General features: G+C 48.1%; 1 protein-coding gene across 1 annotated transcript; it reads right to left on the reverse strand.

The window, feature by feature from the left end:
* Window positions 1-567: 567 nt before the first annotated feature.
* Window positions 568-17,674, reverse strand: BRPF3 (bromodomain and PHD finger containing 3). The gene is made up of 12 exons (XM_059488151.1): window positions 17,346-17,674; window positions 11,352-12,754; window positions 10,248-10,404; window positions 9,618-9,749; window positions 8,607-8,735; window positions 7,951-8,263; window positions 6,616-6,867; window positions 5,984-6,461; window positions 5,392-5,489; window positions 4,701-4,798; window positions 3,110-3,264; window positions 568-2,835 (listed from the first exon to the last, which is right to left on the reverse strand). Exons 2-12 carry the CDS (start codon window positions 12,734-12,736, stop codon window positions 2,652-2,654), a joined length of 3,381 nt encoding a protein of 1,126 aa, XP_059344134.1. The 5' UTR covers window positions 12,737-12,754; window positions 17,346-17,674; the 3' UTR covers window positions 568-2,651.
* Between the last annotated feature and the right edge of the window lie 4,528 nt (window positions 17,675-22,202).

The raw sequence follows: 22,202 nt of genomic DNA on the forward strand, positions 1-22,202 counted from the left end.
TCCCTGTGCTGGGCTGGATCTGGGAGGGCCTGAGGGGACACATCTGGGCCACCCTGGGCTTCTCCCAGCACTCCTGCTGGGCCCCAGGGCTTTCCTGGCAGGGCTGGAGCCTCCCAGGCCTCCACGTTCCCTTTCTGTTCCCAGGGGGAAAAGCAGCAGGCAGTGAGGCCGGGCCAAGCATGAGACAGGCAGAACCTTGTTGCCAATAAAACTCCAACCAGTATCTCAAGAAATGACTTTCCTAAGGTGGACTTGTTTTTCTCAGGCAGTTGGACTTTGTTTGTATGTGCCTTTTGTTGTTTTTCTCTGAGACAACAGAGGTCCTTAGTTTAACATCAACTAAAAAAAGGAAATAATTAAAAAAACTCCACACAAACAAAAAAAAAAAACCCTACAAACAAAACCAGCACAAGGTGGGACCTCTCCATGCAGCACCAAGTGGTGTCACCTCCCTGTTACTGCTGTGCCCACCTGCACCTGGGACCACTGGGACAATTAAAACCATCACAGTAAGTTCTGCATTTCAGGACAACATTAGCAAGGAAGAACTCTTTCTGAGGGTCGTGGTTTGTTGTTTTGCTTTTTTTTTTCCATACATTAGAACATTTATTTCTCAGAGAGAAAATATAGTCTCAGACAGTCAGATTATAGTAGGTAAAATTAGCTTTTTTTTTCTTTACAAGCATAGATTTTCTTATTACTTCTCTTATACCATCTGATATAAACAATTCTAGAAAGCAAATAAACTCACTTTCTACAATAAATAGAGCAATCTGTGCTTTACAGCAGACTGACAGTAACATTTAGGTTCTGTAGCAACAACAGGATATCAGCCAATCCAAATTCTAAACTCATTTAAAACCAAACAAAATTAAAAACAAAAAGGAAAAAAAAAAGACCAACTCCCAAGACCTTAAAACATATACACAGGTCACTAGTCCACAGCTGAGCTACCACCTGGAAAAGTGTATGTTCCTTTAAATAAATTACACTGTGTGCATATAAAAGACCCAGCAACACAACTGAGGACTTCAAGAATGGTGACAATAGGTCTAAATAATTTAGAACATTTTACAACTATATACACAACATCCTTCCCTAGCCACACTCCATGGGCATTATTAGCATTATTAATATTTTTACAAACTCCTATGCCCCATCTCTATATGTTAAAGGAACCTTAAAGTTCCTTCAAATGCAGTTCCATGCCCCAATGTATAAGAAGTGGTATTTTTAAAAAAGTAGAGCAAGTAGAAATGGCAGTGATTACTCCCTACTATTCATTATCATTAATTATTATTATTTTGACTCCACATTCTCTTCAGTATGAAAAAGTTAAAAATAATTTAAAAATACTGAGTTAAAAAGCAAAATGATGATATTCAATCTACAATCTTGCTTTGCACCTTTGGCTCTTTAAAATGGGAAAGCAAAGAGGGATATGCAACAGAAGAGATCAGAGAAATCATAAAGTCCTTGGCTAATAGAAAAGATTGAGTCACCAAGTTCCCAAACATCAGTTTGTCCCTGTTTTTGTTTTTTTTTTTTTTTTGCAATGCAAACCCAAACCAACAGGGATTGTCTGGGTTTACCTGGATGACAACACTGCAGACCCACACACCAGGGAAGGATGTGCACGTGTGGGAGAAGGTGAAACAGCAGAAGGGTTGTGTGCTCTGGTCAGTGCTTGCTTTCAGTCCAAAATGTGGCAGAGGAAAACAGGGAGACAGGAAAGAGGAGGGGGGGAAAAGGAAGAGGAGCCTTACACCAAATGTGCATAAAACAACACAAAAGATGCATCTCCCTCCAACCCTGATCAACCTCAGTGCCTGAAGAGCTGCCCCAGCTCAACAGACACCTCCAAAATTACTTCTTAAAAAAAGGAAGTTATCTTTTCTTAGGTACTTGTGCTAAGTCATGATATGAAATGTTACTGCAACAAGCAGAGTCACAGAAATCAGAACTGAAATGTGAAACTACAAAATCAATTTCTAAGACATATATATAGACACACATCAGGTAATTTGATTTTCATCTTTAAAGCTCTGTGCATGAAACTGTGCAGGGGGGGAAGGTTACTAAAGTCTCAAGCTTTTCTAAATGCAGTGAGAGAAATCTAAACATGAAAACACAATGTAGGTAGGCAGGAGAATCACAATGAGAGCTCCCAGTTATGATTCTGTGCAGTTTTTATGTGACAGGACAATGCCATTTAAACAGAAATGAAAAGGCCAATGATTAGGGTAAATTTGGCACAAGAAAGTCCAGCTGGGATTTCTGTAAGGAATCCTGGGGGTGCCAGGTTCCCAGGAATTACCTGGGACTGGCTGACAATTCAGAACCCTGGCAGTCCAGGAGAGGCAGGGGACGGTGCACGAGGCCCCAGCATCCAAGTGCTGTGTGCTCTGCTCACTGCAGCAACTCACCTTGGCTCCTGGCACCTGTCAGCTCTCCCTACCTACCTTACTCCCTGTAGACTACATTTCATCTCCTGCCAGCTCTTCACAAGACACATTCAGGAAGAAGCCGGACAAGGGTTTTTTGGCACATTTCAGGGTACTCCGAGGCGAGCTGCCAGCTGCTGGAGGTGCTGCCCTGTCAGGGCAGGGAGCTGGAGGTGTGGAGGAGCAGGAGGGCTGCCCAGCAGCCCCTCACAGGTAGGGGGCTGGCATGAAGGGGTTGTCCCCCTGCACTCGGCTCAGGTGGATCATGGCTCGGTCGTAGGCCACCTGCACCGACTTGCGGATGCTGGTCTTGCGTCCCTCCATCATCTTCAGCTTGTCCACGGTGTCATCCACGCCCAGGGGAAAGACTTTGTCCCGTGGCAGCCACTGCCTGCAGCAGAGAGGAGTGCACAGGCCTGTCAGCTCCTCCCCACACGATGTATTTATTCACCATCACTGCCCCACAACCATGGTACAAATGTTTAAATCCCTGCATTTGACATAGAAGTCTCTGCAGCCAAAATACCTCCTGAGCACAGACCTCTCTGCATGTTTAAATTCCCCAATTTACATGTGACATCATCATAATCCCTCTGTGCTCCCACATCCCAAAGCTCATGTTAAATCTTCTCACACTCACCACGGAGCTGTGTGCACACACTCACCAGGTTCTCTTGTTGTCAAAGAAAAGGACAAGGAAGAGTTTCTCTCCTGCCTCTGTCTGCCTCCGCTCCCCCAGCTTCAGGACATCCATGGGGGGCACAGGGATGGGGACCCCGTTGTGCAGCAAACCCTCGCGCGGCATCTTGGGGTCGATGATCTGGGGACACAGGGGGAGGACAATTAGTACAAAACCCTTCCAAGCAATGAGCAAATGCATTATTCTTCTGGTGTTTCAGTGTGTCCAAGCTAGACAAATTAAGGCTACTTTGGGTGGGTAAGCAAAATTCTTGTTTTCTAAAACAATTTCATTCTGAAAATTTCATTCTGAAATTGACTGGAAGCCAGTCAGTCCCAAAGCCAGGCACCCCATCCTGAAAAATGGATTTGTGTGGTTTTGTGTGGCTGTAAATGCATTTACACTAATGTGTAATTCAGTACAAACTCAGCATTATTCTGTTCAGCAAAGGGTTTCCCTCCCTCACACCAAACTCCAGACAAATGCAATGCTCCTGCTGTACTCCCCAGGCAAATGTGATTTCACAACAGCTCCATTCTGGAACAACTCAGCTGACATCAGTGGCATTGCTCAGATTTACACTGCATTAGATCAGAACCAGGCCAAATATTTTCAGAGTTGACAAGCAGTGCTGGCTCCATCAAGCCAGAGGAACAGAGACTACAGTAATTTGGAAGATAAGTCACAACAAATACATCAGTTCTGCCCCTATAAAGCAGAAATGTCCATGTGCACATTTGTGCTATGTCAGCACAGGAGAAGAAAACAGCAGAGGGTGCCTGCAATACTCAGTCTGTTCTTCTCCCCTCCTAAGGGCCTGAAAAAGTAGATTGGCTTTGACACTGGCCATCTGTAGGAATTTATTAAGACACTTTGCCACCACAACAGGCTGCTACAGAAAAAGCCTCTTTTGGAGGCAGTCTCAGTGGTTAAATCCATTCTAAGCCACAGTTAACTCTGGCTGTAGCCATGTGGAGAACTAAAACTGCTTTGGCTGATCCATGGATGTTCCCTCTTCTGAGCTCCCACTTGGAGTAAGAGCATGGATGAGAGTCACACTTCCAGCAGAATCTGCCCTTTTTGAAGGCATTAATAGATAAATATCCAAAGGCAGATAAACAGTAAGAAATACCATTCAAGGGACATGCATATATGCTCATATTTAAATCAAACATATGGCTGTTGCAAGAGGATGTAGACATGACAGGGCCAGCTGGGCACCTACAGATGGAGCTGTGCTCACCAAACAGGGAAATGTGCAGGCAGCAGAACCTGGTGCCTGCATTTGTGAAATTTAGGTCTTCTCATCCCCACAGCACTGGTCACTTTCCTCAGAGGAGAGTGAAAGAGCTCCTACCCCTAACAATAACAGACCAAAGTTTTATGAATCCTCTGCAAAGCTCTGAAACAATGAGTACAGGGAAAATTCACTGTGCAAAGGGGAAAGGAGAAAACCAAAAAGCACATATTCCATTATTTTGGGAAGTTTCCCTTTTCTGTCAGGTTACAGGGCACAGCAGAACTGTGTTGTACCTGAGCTGCAAGGTCAGGCTGTGGGACAGCCCCAGGGCACTCACCAAGGCAGGGTAGGAGGGATAACCACGGCACTTGGCCCACACCAGCTCCAGGGGCTCCAGCTCAGCCTGGCTCTCAAAGGACATCAGGAGAGGCCTGCCTAAGGGACAGCAGGAGACACAGCTTAGGAGCTGCTACCAGCAAGAGGGTTATGAAAACACAAGGAACCATCTTGTCATCTCACCCAGGTCTCAGTAGCAATCAACTAAAACAGATGAACAACTGTAGTGCTTAAAGCACACTGACAAGACAAAAAGGAAAATCACTTGTTTGTATCAATATGAACTGGGTGTTTATCATAAAACTCAGCCTGTACCAAATCCAGCCTTCTTTGTGCTCTGTCAGTACAGTCAGGTTCAGCACTAAGATAAAGCCACAGTCTCCTAAATCATGGGTCATGTGGCTTCACATGAACTCTTCAATACAGAAATGCTAATCAGATTGAGTCACTGAAATCAAATGGCCCTATAATGGATCTGGTCATAGATATGAAATCAGACAGCCCTGGTCCTGGAAAAGGAGTAATCTTCTTTAATGAAAATGTTACCTGCAATAACCTAAACCTGTAACAAAGCAGCTAACAGTGCCCAGGCAGGTCCAGCCTAGGCAGGACTGGCTCCTGGTGTGCTTTGAGATGTGCTCCCCCTGGTTCAGGTGGGTGCAGAGCAGAGGGTGCTGGACAGCAATTCTCACCTGAGCCACTGAAATCAGAGTCTCCATTCACACCCTCCAGGAGGGGCACCCGAGAAAGAGCCGGCTTCCCTCGGCTCCGCTTGGGAGGCACCAAACCACTGTCAGGAAAAATGCAGGGCATTAGGAGAAAACAGATTATCCTGGACAACAGACATCAGAAGATGTCAGGTGCTTGCTTTAAGCCTGTTCAGTCATGTTTGAAGTGCCCAGTTCTGCTCAAACTTCTGAGAGGAAGAAAGCAGCTGTTTAGTAGGTGGTAGAAGTTCAGCTTTACCTACAGTGCTGAACTAAAAATTTGAATTCAAGTTTTTCCAAGTTTTGATTCCCAAGAACTGCATCAGCAGAGAGGATGTGCATGCACTGAGAAAGAGCAGTGTAACACACACCCACTTGCCTGAAAAATCAAGCACTGCTTTTGGGACCTGCAGCTTAAGAGGACAGGATGAAAACTCAGCAGCTTTTTGTGTTTTAGAGTCAACACACAAGTAACAGAATGGGCTGGGTTTGAACCAAGAAGTCAAAGAACAGAATCAGAGAGATGAACCCAGACACAGAAGGTGTTTCAGGGAACAGCTCTGCCTGGGCCACTCACCTGCAGGCCTCAAACACCAGCCCAGTGCCCAGGGCAGGGCGTTTCCGTGCCTGCCGCTCCCCGTCGGGGCAGGAGGGTGAGCGCTGCCCGCCCTGCCTGTGCTCCTCCCCGTTCTCCAGGGAGCACTCCAGACCCCTCTGCAGCTTCACGCCGTTCTTGGCTTTTTTAAAAAGGACCGATGTCCGCCGGCCGACGCTGCTGAGGGCGGGGCTGGCTGGGCTGTCCGCAGGAGGCAGGGCCAGGCCGTTGAGGCCGTTGTTGGACAGCAGGCGTTGGAAAGCCTGGCTCTCCTGCTGCAGAGCCTTCCTGTCAAAGAGCTCCCTGTCCGACACCATCCTCCTCTGCAGCTGGTTCAGGGGCCTGCTTTCACTGATGGGTTTGAGTGTTGGAGGGTCCTGCAGAGAGTCCAGCTCTGAGAGGGTGGGTGCAGGTCCTGTGGGCTCCAGGGTTGGAGGGTACGGGAGCTTGCCACCATCTCCTAAAGGAATAAATAATCTGTTTGAGCTTTTTGGCAAGGATCATTCCCAAAACTACCAACAGCCATCCCCATCTTTCACTAAAGTCACAGGAGAAGCAGCAGGCTTTGACTGCTGACGAGCACTAGAGACCTAGAATCAAACCCTGCTGCTCACCTTTCTCCCCTTCCTCATCGCCTTCCCCGGGCGCTGTGTCCAGCCCGTCCCCGTCGGGCAGGGCCCTGCCGTGCTGCTGCTGGGCCAGCTTGTGGCGGACGGCGTTGATCTCGCGCCGCAGCAGCCGGACGCGCCGCGTGCGGGCGCCGCTGGAGCGCGCGGCGCTCACCGTGTCCAGCTTCTCCAGCAGCTCCTTCAGCTGCGCCTCCAGGGACAGGTGAGCCCGGTTCTCCGGGACCAGGATGTTATCCACTGCAGCAAAGAGATGAACAGCGAAGGGAAGGAGTGAGGCTTCGTGGAGAAGCACCTGGGGCCAGTGCCAGGCCTCGTTCCCTTTGATGCTGTCCGTGAATCGATCACTTTAGCCTGGGGATTTAGCAGTCAATAACTTTGGAGCCTGGACTTCTTCCTTCTTTGGATAAAAAGCAGCTGATTGAACTTGCACTGTCCCTCAGTTCCTGTTACTGCCCCAGGGGCAACAGTGAAAGGACATGTCTGCACCCCCACACAGAACAGCTTGTGGTCTAGGCATTGTCAGAAACCTATTTCATTGTCAGATTAAATGACAAAATCAGACAACAAACGTAAGCGGCCAAAACGTAACATATTTTCCATTCCTCTGGCTCTGCTGGAGGGCTGGCATCCACTGGGGCAGGACGGACAGCTGAACACCTACACAAATTTCATAATGACTGTCCATCTGCACCCAAGAGGGCTTCAACATTCAGGAGCCAGATGGCACACTGCAAGCTCTGTGTGCTTGATGGCTGTACCAAGTTTAGCCAAGTTACTCAGCCAATGCTTTGGAGCTGCATCTCAAGAGGGCTGTGGGAATGGATGGGGTTGTGTTGGGAATGGAAAGTCTCAGCTAGAAGGATTGCTTAGGTCCTATTACCTTCACCCCTCATCACTCCCTTTCAGCCCTCAGTGCTCCATCTAACCCAGCTGCTGTACATTTTGCCAGTTTACAATGAAATATATGAGCTTTCCCCAGGGTAAAAAATCCCAGACCCAAGTTTGCACTGCTCTTTAAAATAGTGAGTTTGTACAACATTCCTAGCACAAATCAAAGAGCACAGGCAGTTTACAAGGCTCTGCCAACACAGACATGCACTAGGAGAGCTGGAACCAAGCTGCACCTAGCTCAGAGTGCCCAGCTCACCTGAAATCCCAGTCCCTGGGGTCCTAAAGGAGTTCTGTATGTGCCTAATTAAACAGATGGACAGGAAAACCCTCATTTGCAGAACAGCTACAATTTCCATGCACGCTGAACAACATGCTCAGAACTAAATCTACAACCTGCCTGAGGGGAAAAAACCCCAAATCCTCACTCACCATCCTCCCAAGAAAAGCGGTAAAAGTCGTGGGGCTTGGGCGACTCAGGCAGGTGAATCCCCACGCCAGTGTCAAAGCCGATGCTGTCGGCCTGGCGCCGCGCGTGACGCAAAATCGCTCCCCCGAGGTCCCGGAGCCGGACAGCTGCTCGGTGGAAAATCGTGTCTTTAGCATTATACCTCATGCAGTTGGCAACTATAAGGTTAAAGTCTTCCTCAAACTCATCCAAGGTTCGGTACAGGTGGGACTCCAGCTTCCGCCTCATGGTGGAAAAATCCATTGGGTTGGAAATGAATTCCAGGTAATCTGGAACCTAAACATATAAAACCTGTACAATTACAAAAACCATTTACTAGCCAACCAGAGCGCACCCAGCACAAGCATTCTTAATGCCCTTTCCACTGGCAAGGGGCAGCAACAGATGGTTATTTCTGTGTCACCCAGGCAAGGCAGACACACCCTGGCTCTGCAAAACATTACTCATCCAAAATGTGCTAAACTTTCAGAAAAAAATACCCTTTTTTTGTCTTGGACACATCATGAGTCCTTTTTGAGATAGTTTTTAGTCCACCAGCAGCTCTGGACAAGGTGGCTTGTGCTTCTGCCCAGCAATATCTCATCTAAACCCACTAAGCACCTCTAGGAAAGAGACTTGCCTCGTTCAGGTTGACAGGCTCTGTGAAGATCTGGGCAGCATCCTTCTCCTGCAGCAGGTCCAGAGTTGTGCGGAGCAGGACATTGAACGGGGTCAGCTGCAGCTCCATGGCAGCCTGCTGCACCTTGACCTGGCAACAGAACACAGCCATGAGGACAGGAGTCCAGGAATAACTCACTGAGAACAGGATCTATGGGTAGTGTCTCCCTCCAGATTCCTCTGAATCACCCCCCCAGCTTTACTCAGTGGTGGAAACCTCAGGCCAGCATTGTTGTAGAACTTCTGGCAAACACCTTGCACCCTCCATGTACACTGCCCAGATCAATCCTTTTACATGGGGAACTCCTGTTTATTTAATCTCACAAAGGCAAAACAAGAGGAAATCCCAGGAAGTTAAAGGATACTACAATTAAAAACAAAAACAGGCTTTTCATGCCTGGTAAATTATCCTGGAGAACTGTCTGCCTCAAGATATTGTTATTATGTCAATTAGCAACATCATATAAAAATTAAAAGTATGCATTTATATGAACAACAACATCCATAATTAGACTAGAGAGCAAAAACAAAGTTTAAGACATAAGCTCTCAGACTCAAGGCAAAAACCAAACAACAGTGGTTAGATGTCTGCAAATTCCTAATGCAGTTCTCTCTATCCTTTAGGAAGTCTCTAAGACTGCTTGATTTCAAGCCAACAAGTTGTAGCACTGAAAATCTCCTGCATGGAAAATCTATTCAAAGAAGACTGGAACAAGATAAAAGTATTTATTTGTCCTTTAACATCTTCATTTCTTTGATCTTATAATCACTTGTTATGTCATTAAGTCAACACTTCAGTAGCAAAGGTAAGCAAGTCTGTTTACACAAAGAAAACTGCATTTGATGTGCTCAGCAACAAGACTACATAAATGAGAGAATGAATATAGACAAAGATCACACTTTTCCCCAAAATCACAGAGAGCTTGCATGGGGCTGAGGTTAAGAGCAGGAACTGACAGCCAGAACTCCCCACCTGCTCCCGTTTGAGCTTCTCCCTCTTTCGGATGAGCTCGATGAGCAGCCGAGCCCGCTCCAAGTCATGCCGCAGCTTCTGCCAGTACTTCAGCTCCTCCTTCACTGCACTCGTCTTCTCATCCTGCTCCTTCTGCAAAATATGAGTGGGGTGAGATAAAAAACACCACAGGCTTCCTGTACTTCCTTCTTCTTCTAGGAATCCTCTGGGAATTGCTCTCAGAGTTTTTCTCTTACTGCCTTGTCTCTTGTTCAGGCCATGTCCCCTCCTTCCTCCAGCATTTAGCTGTCTAACAGAGAGAACATCAGCTTTTCTAGCTTTTACCTTATCTGTGAAATTACCCCAAATCATCCTGCAGCTTCTCCCTGGGAACACACTTCAGTGTGTGCTCATTTACACCCTCCCTGCTTTTACACCCAAGTTTATTACAGAAGCTGGAAATTTTTCTGTGCACGGGAGCAGCAGCCCGAAGCACTAACTCAGTTCTTCAAGCATGAGCACACCGACAGGAGACTGAGAGAGACTCAAATCTGATCTTTTCACCTTCACTCCGTCCCCAGCCCTGTGTTAAGCTCAGCTCCTGCTGAGGGCAGGCTGTGAGCCCTGTGAGCTGAGGGGAGCAGCCCTCACCTGCTCGGCGTTCCTCTGGGACTGCAGGTGCGAGTGCAGCCGCCGGATCAGGGGCACCCCGTTCCTCGCCTGCCGCTTCAGCAGCCAGTAGTTGTGCAGCCTCTGCATGAACTGGTTCTTCCTCTGCAGGGAGAGCCCACTGCAGATCTTGTTCAGCCTGAAGGAAGCACAGAGTGTCATGGAGCCAGCTGCAAAGCAATTGTGGCTTTGCAGAGCCTGGGGTCTCCTGATGAAGCTTTGCAGCGTTGTGTCAATGCTCACTCAAATCCCAGTACACACGAACTGGGACAATCTGGGATCTCCTCACATGCAGACAGATGTTCCCCCTTTTCCTGCTGGAGGGTCCCACCAAGCACTTGCCACAGCACAAAGTACGAAATCATCAATTCAGCTCCAAGCCTTAATTTCAAAACTCCTTCCTGTGTCAAGAACCTTCCAGGGACCATTTAAGTTTGATGTTATTAATCTGGATCCTGGGAAATTAACTTGACAGGAGTCCAAGAATAACAGATCACCTATTTTAACCTTTTTTTACCATTCTTACCTTACACATGGTGCCTTATGAGCCTATCTGTTAAAACAGACACATCAACACACTTCCTAAGGCACCAAACAAAAATTCAGCACTACCTAGTACTGCATGAGGGAGAGCTGGGAGAAAAATACAAAAATACAGCCAAAGTCAAAGCTGCTTGCAACACTGTCAGGTTTGACACGCTCTGTAGTAAAAGGAAGAATTAAGAAACTATGGAATGAGATCTCAAAAATTTTAATAGTGGGATGACCCCTACCTGCCTACCAACCTGTAATGCCTCAGTATTTTAAGAAAGCCTTTATGGTGGATGGGTGTTTGCCATTAGGGACCACCACAGAGTCTGCATTACACATCACCTTGGGATGGCTGCTCAGCAAAGCCAGAGAACCACAGTGACACTCAGAAGAAACCCAGCCACAAGTTATGCTGCAGAGCACTCTGAAAACAGTCATTGCTAAAGCCTGAAGATTCAGTGTTTCCAAGGTCAACAATGAGAGGGACTAATTCCTGAAAACAGACCCTGTTCAGCTATTGCTGTCCAACTCCTTCCCTAAACCTGCAACACTCACCTGTAAGAGGGAATTTGTGCAACGGTCACCACGGGCATGGACGAACGCCCTTTGGTCACATCACCAGGCTCCTTTTTGATCTTCTGCTTCAATTTCACTTGGTTTTTCTTCACAGACCCTTTGGGAGGGCCAGAACTGACCTCCTCCTCTTCCTCCTCCTTCACAGTGACCTCCTGCCAATCACCACCAGCAGCTGGGCACCCTCTTCTCACCGTGCCAGGCGGGGAGTGGCTCTCACAGTAGGCAGTCTTGCGCACGGTGAACGTGGTGCCGTTGATGCTGGTCTCCCTCATGGGCTCAATCTTCATGAAGAGACCGGCTCTCTGTGCACAGGTGACGTGGAAGGCAGTGTAACAGTTCACCTTGTGGCACTGGATAGCAGCTCCCATGCCCTTCTGCTTGCAGATGCAGCACGTGAGCTTCCACCGAGCTGGAGGGATGTTATTGATCCCCTCGATGGGCTCCAGGAACACAGTGTTTGCAAAGCAGACCTCTGGGATCCAGATGGCACAGACCACGTGAGCCCAGCGGCCATCACTGGTCTGCTTAAAGGCTCCCCCTTTGTTTGGGCAAAGAACACAGTCCACGGGGCGAGAAGGGGACTGCAAGCAGCAGCGGCAAAGCCACTGCCCCTCGGGGATGTAGGGCACGCCGTAACACTCCTGGTGCACGGCCAGGTTGCAAATGTCACAGAACAGGATGACATTGCTGTTGTGACACTCATCGTCCATGCAGACACAGCAGAAGGCATCCTCATCGATGAGGGACTGCTGAGCCCCGTTGTTCCTGCTCTCGAGGTACGACTCCTTTTCCAACCGATCCACCAGCAGCTCAAAAGTGTCAGCAGAAACTGTCCCATAACCATCAGCCCTTCTCTTCTCATTGACCATCTCCAGCCATGCCAGATCCTCCTCGTCCATGTCATACTCCACTTCTACATCGAGGTCCTCAGGAGGCTTTTCAATGTACCGGTAGTAGGCAGCAGGGAGGGGAGGAGCATCTGGCTGGCTGAAGGAGTCCACCACACGGAACTTGGGCTGGGGCAAGTGCAAAGATATCCCCGGCGCATGCTTGGAGCAGGACTCCTTCTTCTTGCCTTTGGAAGGTGTTTTCTTGGATTTGGAAGTGAGGAGGGGCTGCTCACTGTTCTCCTTGTTGCTGTTGCACTCGGTGATGTCCTGGGCCGTCAGCTCGTCCTCGGTGATGAGCTTCAGGGGGTCGTAGATGCTGATGCGGTGCAGGCGCCCGTCGATGTCCACCTCCACGATGCGCTGCGCCTGCGCGTACGTCAGCGTCTCGCGCGTGGGCGAGCACTTGAGGCTGTAGGGCGAGGGAGAACGCCGCCCCTCCGCGTGCTGCCGGCACCTCCGCCGAGGCTTCCTCATCCCTGTGCTCCACAGAGCCTGGACACAACAGCACAGAGGCACGGTAAGACAGGAGATGAGCAAGAAGCAGCACAGACTGAAGAACTCATTCAGTGCTGCAACAGAGAGAATTTCTACCAGAGTCTCCAGCAATTTCAGGCTCATTAAGTCTTTACACCTTAGATACAGGCAGGTACTTGATATATCAGCCATTTCCTGCACAGCACCCTCAAACTTCCTCTATCTGCACCACAGATGTACATTCCACCACACCACCAGGCAGAAAAACTCAAAACCATTTGACAGCACAATATACAAACAGTCTGCTGCGCACCCAGATCAGCAAACCGTTCAGATCCCCTGAAATTCAAACAACACTGTTCACATCTTCTTGCACCATTCACATATTAAGCTCACACAAATCAACAAGTTCTCCGCTGCTTTTTTGCCTGTGACTTCCCATTTATATCCCCAAATGTGCTGGATGTTTTCCAGGTGAAAAGGAATGCACTATTCAGGTCTTATGAATGCAGTTTCCAATTTAATTTTTTTGTCAGCTCCAGATGAGAAAACTAATGGTTTTCCCTCAGTCCAGGAGAGAGCTCCTCCAGGTTTCACAGCTCAGGGCTGCCACCACCAACCCTTCCATTCTGACACTGCAGATGCAAAAAAGTCCTACAATGAAAAATCATCCTCCAGTTTTGCTTTTCCTTCTGTCAAGGGTCACAAACAGAACCAGAGGATGAACTGAGCAATGCAGCAGAGACAGGATGTGGATCCCTTCTGCTCTTCCACGAGGAAGCAAAGGGATAAAAAGGCAACAAGCAGCATGGATCCCAAAGGACTTACGAGCTCTGGTGTTAGCCCCTCTGGAGCCACAACTCCCACTCATCCACCTGAGCCACCTGGCTATGGAGAGTCCACGGGGCTACAAGCAGGAGAGCAGCAAGCCAGCTCCCAGCACCAGGAGCTGTGAAATGGCATTTGCTCAGAGCCTTAACAAAAAGCCCCAGCCAGCTCTGCCCGCACAAACTGCTAATCAGCAAGGCAGATAATTAGCAGAGAGTCGGCTGTGACATTAAGGAGGTGCCTGTCAGAGGGGAGCAGAGGAGAAGCCTGGGGAGAGGGGCTGGGGGAAGACTCAGACATGGTGGCAGCAGCTTGGTGATGGCAGGGTGAAGGAGGAGCTGGCAAAGAGGGAGAGCAGAGAGGAAGCCAAGTGAGTAATGCAAGAGAGAAGGGCAGAGTCAAGGATGGGAACATGACTTATGGCAATAAACAAGCTGAGGCTGAAAGAAGTCAGAAAGGAGACAAAGAAAAGCAAATGTAAATTCTCTGTGAGAAGATAAGCCAGCCCAGAGCTTATCTGTTGCTATGCAGAGGCCTGAAGCAGCACCTCACCCTTATTTAAAGCAATCCACACATCCTGCTCTTTTCTGTGGGACTCACAGACAAAAAAACACCCCACAAACCCACAATTTGTATTCAGCCAATGCAGTATTTGTGCTCCATGAAGGACATTTCCAGAACCTCTCAACTGTGTGCCACAGCAAGCAGCATCTCACAGGACCAGGAGCTACAAGAAGTCCAAGCTTATTCCAGAAAGAAGGAGCAAATTCCAGGAGCAATATTTTTTCAAGTACTGGTTCTGTGAACCATGACATTAAGCCATGATACCACCTGTGCCTTAAGAAACAAACAGGCTCTGGGAAAGATTTCCAAACTCTTCCCTGCAGCCACAGAAATAAGCTGCAGGTGCCAATTTCAGTATGCACACCCATAATCATGGAGCCTGTAAACTCAATTTTATCTCACTTGTAAAATAAAAGATGATAATTTCTACCTGCAAATATAGGTACCACAAATTTTGGTGGTACCTTTGCCTTAAAACTTTAATCAGTCACTTGATCCACACACTGCAGACACCCAGCTGCACTCATCCTAGCTGAACTCCAATAGCTCCAATTAGTAGGAGAAAATAATTTTAAAAAGAGGTTATAAAGGTTACTTGATCATCAAACAAAAATAATAATTAAAAAAAAGAAAGAAAATCCTGCTGACAAACAGCTCTGTTACAATTCAGGCTGGTACAAGCAAAGAGGATATTGGAGGCAAAAAGACACATGGAGGATAAAGTAATTATTACGAGCTGCCCACACACATCATTAATATTGTGTTCAGGAAAAATGAAGTAACAGCCAATTGCTTGGAATGCTGAGGGACAAGGAAATTTCAGTGAAACAAGCACCTGAAGGAACAGGTGTTTTATCTGTTAATGGGAAAAACAAGCATGCAGAGCTCCTTTAGTGGAACAATCAGTGTTTTTCTAGACAAATTACCCCAAAGTGGGCTTTGCACCACAGCAACCAAGTGCCATAAAACAACCCGTTTGTAAAACACACAATTACTTAGCACGATGAAGAAGCACCTAAAATGGCATGGAAATTGCAGCCAGCAAGAGCTGAGTGCCTGAAATGAAACACACACCTGGATATTAGGAGAGACACCTCCAAAATACCTTGAAAGCAGCAATGAAGTCAGCTCAGACAATTGAACTGAGCGCTGTGACCTTGCTGTTGTCTGCAACAACAGAAACTTCTACGCAGCAACCTAGGAAAGTTTAGATTCCCTCTGCACACCTGAAAACACCTCCCAGCTACACACAATAAGGAGCCCCTCTGCAAACAGCACCTGGGCACACTGAAATGCTAAACATATTCAACATAAGCAGGGTTAAGTGCTATTTCAGCCCATGCTGATTCTGTCCTGCCACAGACAAAGGTTGCTGATGTGAAAGTAGAAAGTTCAGACATCGCTTTGCCACAATATGCTCAAGGCATTCCAAAAAGCTCCCATCACCCATTTCTACTGGGGATTACAATGGGAGCAGGGGGTGAAGCTCCCAGTGAGCACAACAAGGTGGCTACAACTCATAGAGCTGTTGGGAATGAATTTAACTCTACCCCAGGAGTTCCTTCAGGATTGGTTTGATTCTCCTGAGGAGCAGCTTTCACACCTGTGGGCAATTACTGCAACAGCCAACTGAAAAACCAAGCCCATCATCAGGATGCTTAAATTTACTAGAAAGGGGGCTAAAGCTCCCCTGAAAAAAACAGAGAGATCAATGTATGGAACAACATCACAGTACAGGCCCCTGTTATACACATAGCCTGGAATATTGAACACAAGTGGGTCCTCTAAAGGAAAGACAGTGTTGCCTTGGCTATCTCCACAGGTCAGAAATACTTTTCTTGCACTGCAGAAGACCTACAGTCATAAAGAGCGTGGGATTTGTTGTTACCAAAGGCTGCCCCTCTTTAGGACATCAAGCCAAACATGAGGTCTGGAGATGTTCCTCAGCACTGCTCTCCTGCACCAGCAGCCACTCAGCTCCGTGCAGCTCCTGGGATTAAAAACCCACTGCTGTGCAATGGGGAACAGACAGCCATGGAGCTGTTTAACAAACACATCTGTAAGATAAAATCAATGGATGCCAGAGGAAAGAAACAACCTGAAACAGCTGCAGCCCCCTCTGCATCTTTTGCTAATCAAAACACCAGCAAAACTCCTGCTGCCCTCCACCAGGTTCCTTCATGTTCCTGCCACATCCGTGCTTACCCACGGTCCCCTCACACATCTGCCAAGGGTTTACGCTCCTCACGCCCACATTGATGCGTACAATGAAATGTGTCGGTGCCCAACAGATGCCACAGAGCTGCTTGCCTTGGCACATGGTGACATCTCGATCTTTACCGATGTCCTGACACTGCTGTAACCAAGTCAAGCATGGGAGATGCACGGGCCTCGAGAGAGGCCCTCCCGCTGCAATGGGCAGGGTGCGAGACGGGCTGTGGATGAAGTTTCAGGTATAAAGTCAGGGCTCAGCCACAGATGGGGTGCGCCATGAGCGGTGTCAGATCTAAGCAGCGACTGAGGGAACGGTGACATGCCCTCAGCTGTCAGGCACAGGCAGGAGCTCCTCTCAGGAGCTACCCCGCAGGGAACTCCAGTAGCAGCCAGCAAGCTGAGCCAAGGCTCAGCAGGGACTCGGGCAGAACTGAAGCCATCCCGAGGAGGAGGAGAAGGGGATGAACCCTGGCGGGACGGAGCCGCGGGCCGGGCCCAGCCCGCGGCCGCCTCTCCCCACGGAGCTGCTGAAGCCTCCAGAGAGCGCGAGCGCATCAGGGCTGCAAGGCCATTGGCTGCCGCCGCCGTCCACCAAAGCGCCAAGGCCAATAGCAACGCGAGGTTCTGCGGGGCTACCGGCGGGTGCGCTCGGCCCCGCCTGGGCCAATCGCGTGGGAGAAGGTGGGCGGCGCCCCCGCCGCGCCGCGAAGAAGGGGGGGCCAAGATGGCGGCGATGGGGGGGCCCGGTTTACGCGGCGCTGCCCGTTCCCCGTCCCCGGGCGCTCTCCGCCGCTGCCCCCTCCTCGGCGAGGGATCGCGGGCCGCTCTCGCCGCACGGAGACGGAGCAGGGACGCGGGAGAGGCCCGCAAGCGCCGGCGCACCGGCCTCCCCTGGCTCCTTCCCGCCCGCCCGGTCACCTTCCCGCGACCCCGGCGCGGGGGTGTGTGAGGGAGGAGAGACCCCTGAAGGAAGGGTGTCGCGGCCTCCCGCGCAGAGCTTTACCTGGCCGGCTCAGCGCGCCGCTGCCGCGGCTTCTCCACCGTTGCCGCCGCCTCCTTTTGGGGGGAATTTTTGTTTTTGTTTTTCTTTTCCTTTTTTTTTTTCTTTTCCTTTTTTTTTTTTTTTTTTTTTAATTCTCTCCGCCTCCCCCTCCCCTCCCCCCTGGGGCGGACGGGCTCACCCAGCCGGCGGCGGGAGGGGAGGGCACAAGATGTCGGCTCCGTCCGCTCCGGCTACTGCCGCCTCCTCAGCGCCGCCTCCTCATTGCCGCTGCCGCCGCTGCTCCTGCCGCTGCTCCCGCCGCTGCCGCTCCGGCCCCGGTGCCGCTTCGCCCCCCACCACCCTCACCTCCCCCCCGCTCCCCCCCGGGGCTCCAGCGCCCCCGACGCTCTCGGTGCTGTGGAGGCGGGGGGGGAGCAGGGGACACACGCTCAAGATGGAGGCGGCGGTGGCGGCGCGGGCCGGCCGAGCGGCGGGGAGAGGCGGCAGCCAGCGGCCAGGCGGGGGAGGGGGCTCCGCGCTCCGCTCCCCCCGCGGGCAGGCACCGCCCGCCCCTCCCCGGTGCCTTCCCACACCCGGGCCGCGCCGAGCGGGAGGCCCCCGGGGGCTGCTGGTGGCGGGAGGGCGGGGGGTCCCTCCGCGCTGCCCTCATGGCTGAGGCGGGGGTCGCTGCTGCCCGGGTCCCCCCTCCGTGGCTGACGAGGCGGCACCGGGGAGCCGTGGACTCCCGGCGGCCGGAGCGCGCCGCCCCTGCGCCGTGCCTGCCCCCGCATCATCGCGGGTTGGGGTTTGGGAGCTCGGGTACAGCCGTGTGGGCCCATCCCAGGCCGGTACCCCACAGCTGGGAGCCGTCAGGCCACGGGAAATGAGGTGGGGGTTTTGTCCCAGGCTCGTTTGGGGTATCTTCATTTTGCAGCCCATGTTTTTTTTTTTGCAGGAGGCGTGGGGTCCCAGGAAACACCCCGAAGCATGATCAGAGTCCAACCCGGCTACACTCCCAGAGAACCTTGGCCTGCCACAGTTAGTCTAAACAAGCAACATAAAACAATGTAAATAGTAAGAGCCTCTATTTATTTTGTAGGCCAATATTTCAGGTCCAGATGGCCTCTTCACATGCAGAAGTGTGACAGGCTGGAGTGACAGTGAGAGAGGGACCGAGGGGATTTGAACAAGGAAGAAGTTAAGTTAGCAACTGAGATAAGAATTGAGATAGGAATTGCAGAGGCTCCCACACTTACTTTTTATAGAGCATGCCACATACTTGAGCATATGTGTGTTCCGCCTCCCACTCTGTGCAGAGTATTGCATAATATCACCATCTGAATTTATAGAATTAACTGTTTTAGAAGGAAGCAAAGAATGTTGTTTTCCCTCATTTACGGTCCAACTGGAGATCTTTTGTCTCTTAACGTATGTTAACCATGGAATCTGAGAGCATCTAGTGTGTGACAGTCTGTTTTGCAAAGAACTCAGGTTGGACCAGAGCTTGCTGCAGCTTTAAAAGCAAAGGGAAATGTGTTACTTACTGCTGAACAGTCTTTACATCCCACCTTTGAAATATATACTGTGTATATATGGGTTTTACTTTTTTACAGGTCTACTATTTACATATCAAAACTTAAAAATAAATAATAAACTATTCTTGTCTTGCATGAAAAATAACATCAAGGATTTCAAAATAAAGTCCCAATACTCTCATTGATTTACAAAGGATCTCACCCTCAAAAGAACAGCTGTATAACAGTATGGTCCTAACCATGAAGGATAAAACAAACCCTAAAACAACCTATAGCTGCATTTGCTTCCTGGTTAAACAGTAAATAAAATAATTTCAATAATTGATGAACAACTTCAGAGGCTGAGAGAACTGGGTTTGTTCAGCCTGGAAAAGAAGCTTTGGGGTGACCTAATTGCAGCCCTTCAGTACCTGAAAGGAGCCTGCAGTAAGGATGAGGAGAGACTTTTCCAAGAGCATGGAGGGACAGGGCAAGGGGGAATGGTTTCAAACTAAAACAGAGGAGGTTTAGGTTGAGTAATAGGAAAAAAATCCTTCCCTGTGATGCTGGTGAGGCACTGGAACAGGTTGTCCAGGGAAGCTGTGGCTGCCACATTCCTGGAATTGTTCAGGGTTAGGTTGGATGGAGCTCTGAGTGACCTGCTCTAGTGAAAGGTGTCCCACAGCAGGGGACTGCAGACAGATGTTTGTCCCTTCCAGCCCAGCCCATTCTGTAATTTTCCTTCTTTATATGGGAATTTTAACTGGGTTTTACTTGATCTTTTTTTTTAATATGACCAACTTTTGCAAGCTCTTTATTTTTTTACCCCAGTTTTGAAACTTTATACTCTTAAATTTGCACTGGAATTAGCTAATTAGAATCATATTAGGTTCACTATTAGTGGGATGATTTGTGCACAGAGATGTCCAGACATCTCTGATGACTGAGGGCCATGTGTTACAACATCAGAACAAGCTATTCATCATTTTGTTTTGTATCAAAGCTGTAGAACTAACATGTTATTTGAAAAAACGTTCTGAACTCTCAAATCCCAGAGGCACAGCTTAATTCAATTTCTTTGCTGTCCCAGTTTTTAAAGGGTGCAAGTGCAAAATTAGTTGCTTCAAATGAAAGCAGCAGCCAAGACACCTCAAACAGAGTCAGGCACCTTCATTCATATTACAATTTTCTCCATGTTTATTCAAGCATATAAGATATACTTAAAAAGGGAAGAGAAGTACCAGTTAGAATTGAGAGCTGACCTTTTTCTTTGTTGATTTATTGAGCCTCGAAACTGACTTATGTTTGTATCTCTCTTTGGCTGTTTTTCTGCTGCTGTTTTCTAAAGAATTGCTGAAATCAGAGCAATTGCTAAACAGGTCCCTTGTGCATTAAAGGTTAAAACCTGATACCTCAAAAGTGATAAGCCTCAGTTGCCATTTATATATGGCATATATAAATGGAATTTTATATCCATATTTATAACCCTCTTCAGCCTCACATCAGAGAGGTTACACAAGTACCCAACATTACCACCTCAGTGGCCATTATTTTTTTAATCCCAATGTCCTCTAATTTTAAAACTTTTTTTTTCAGTTGAAGTATTCTAAAGACAGATCTGAAATTATGGTTTATGGCAGGAGAATTTTTATTTTTCCAGCCAAGCCTGGCTAAAAGAAGTTAACTCACTTTCATGTAACAGCAAATCAATGAGGGTTGCAAATATACCAACCCTTCAGTGTTATTTAATGGAGTGCATTCCAACAGAAAAGGAGAGCTGCCTGAATCAGCTGTGAGCCAGCACCAGCTGAACATCACGTTAAAAGCTGTGTAAGCTCATGTGCTCAGAAAATGGCCTTGTAGAGAGAAATCAGGCAAAACATCCCCTAAACCACATTCACCTGGAAACTGTGACATTTTCAGTGTAGATTTGGACTCGATCTTAATGACCTTTTCCAACCTGAATGGTTCCATGCTAAGTACAATTAGTGCAGGGAGTGTCCATCCTTTTGGGGGGAAAGCAAATTGGTAGTGGCTATTCTGATCTTCATTCAATCTTTTGTGTCTTGTTTCTCTCAGCTGTGAAAAGAAAAACAGCCATAATCACGTTTCCAGCCAACACTCTGCTGACCCACGATACAGGAAAAATGCAGAGGATTAGGAACGCTTTCCCTGGTTGCTCGGGCAACAGCAAGACATGGGAATATGAAAAGGTACTACCATCCTTTGTACAGAATCTCACTGGAGTTCTCAGACATGTTTATAATTTTCTATGTTTTTCTTCTTTCCCATTGTCACATACCTAAAACATGAACATTATTTGTTTAGTCTGCTACCTAGAATGTGAAAATGTTAAATATAAAAATAGATAATCTGTCTTTTTCCTACAGGATAAAATAAGTAGTTTCCTTATAGAGGCTGTGGAAATTTTTAAAATTGTGCACTGAAAGGTTTCTAGGTGGTATCAAAAAACACAGCTATTATTATCTCTCTTTAGAAAACCTCTAATTTTGTGGCATCTCTTAATAAAAAAAATAATTATTCCTTCATCTGCTTTTTTTTCCCACTTACATGTGCAAGTACCTAACAAATAGGCCCCATAAAGTTGCAACTTCACAGACCTATTTAACTGTCAAACTTACAGAGGAAGATTGTTTCTGAAGGCTTTATTTTCCAAATTAAAAAATATGCTTCTAAGTCAGAAATGAATGTAAGAATAGCAAGTAAATAGTATTCCAAGTTAGACATCTGCAAGTTATCTGAGACAGGCACAAAAATTCCATCCATATATCTTTGTAAATTTATATCATAGAAACTTAATACAAACGGCAAACATATTTTTGGCTGGCCTGATTTACCGAATTTTCAACCACTTAATGGTTGAGGGATTTTTATCACTTGGTTTTGTGTTTTTAAGCATGTAAACTATACTTGTAATGAAAGGAATGTCCATGAATGATGTGTCAGTGTGAGTCATCGAGCAGGCACTGCCTGCACCTCTGCATGAGGTAATTTCTGCTTTGACTCACAGTGTCTGGCAGGGTCACACACCCCCTCTCGGTTCTGGTGCTGATTCTGGAGGATCCCAGCCTTGGCCTGAGTCACTGCCTCTGTCAAGCAGGTGTTTTTCAAACTCCTTTCAGGAAATGTCAATAGGATTTCCCCCCACCTCTCCCTTCTCCTGGCTCATTGCTGTTCATTGAAACACGTCCTCAGATGACACAGCAGCACTGGGATGGTTGCTCTGTACAGAGACTCTCTCCACTACCAACCTGCTTCATTTTCTACTGTCTATTTTGAGTTCTTGGATGATACATACCACGAAAAACCAAATATACATACACCTTCAGGGTTCCTGGGCTTA

Source organism: Ammospiza nelsoni, chromosome 23 (assembly GCF_027579445.1).
Source record: "Ammospiza nelsoni isolate bAmmNel1 chromosome 23, bAmmNel1.pri, whole genome shotgun sequence".
Taxonomy (NCBI): domain Eukaryota; kingdom Metazoa; phylum Chordata; class Aves; order Passeriformes; family Passerellidae; genus Ammospiza; species Ammospiza nelsoni.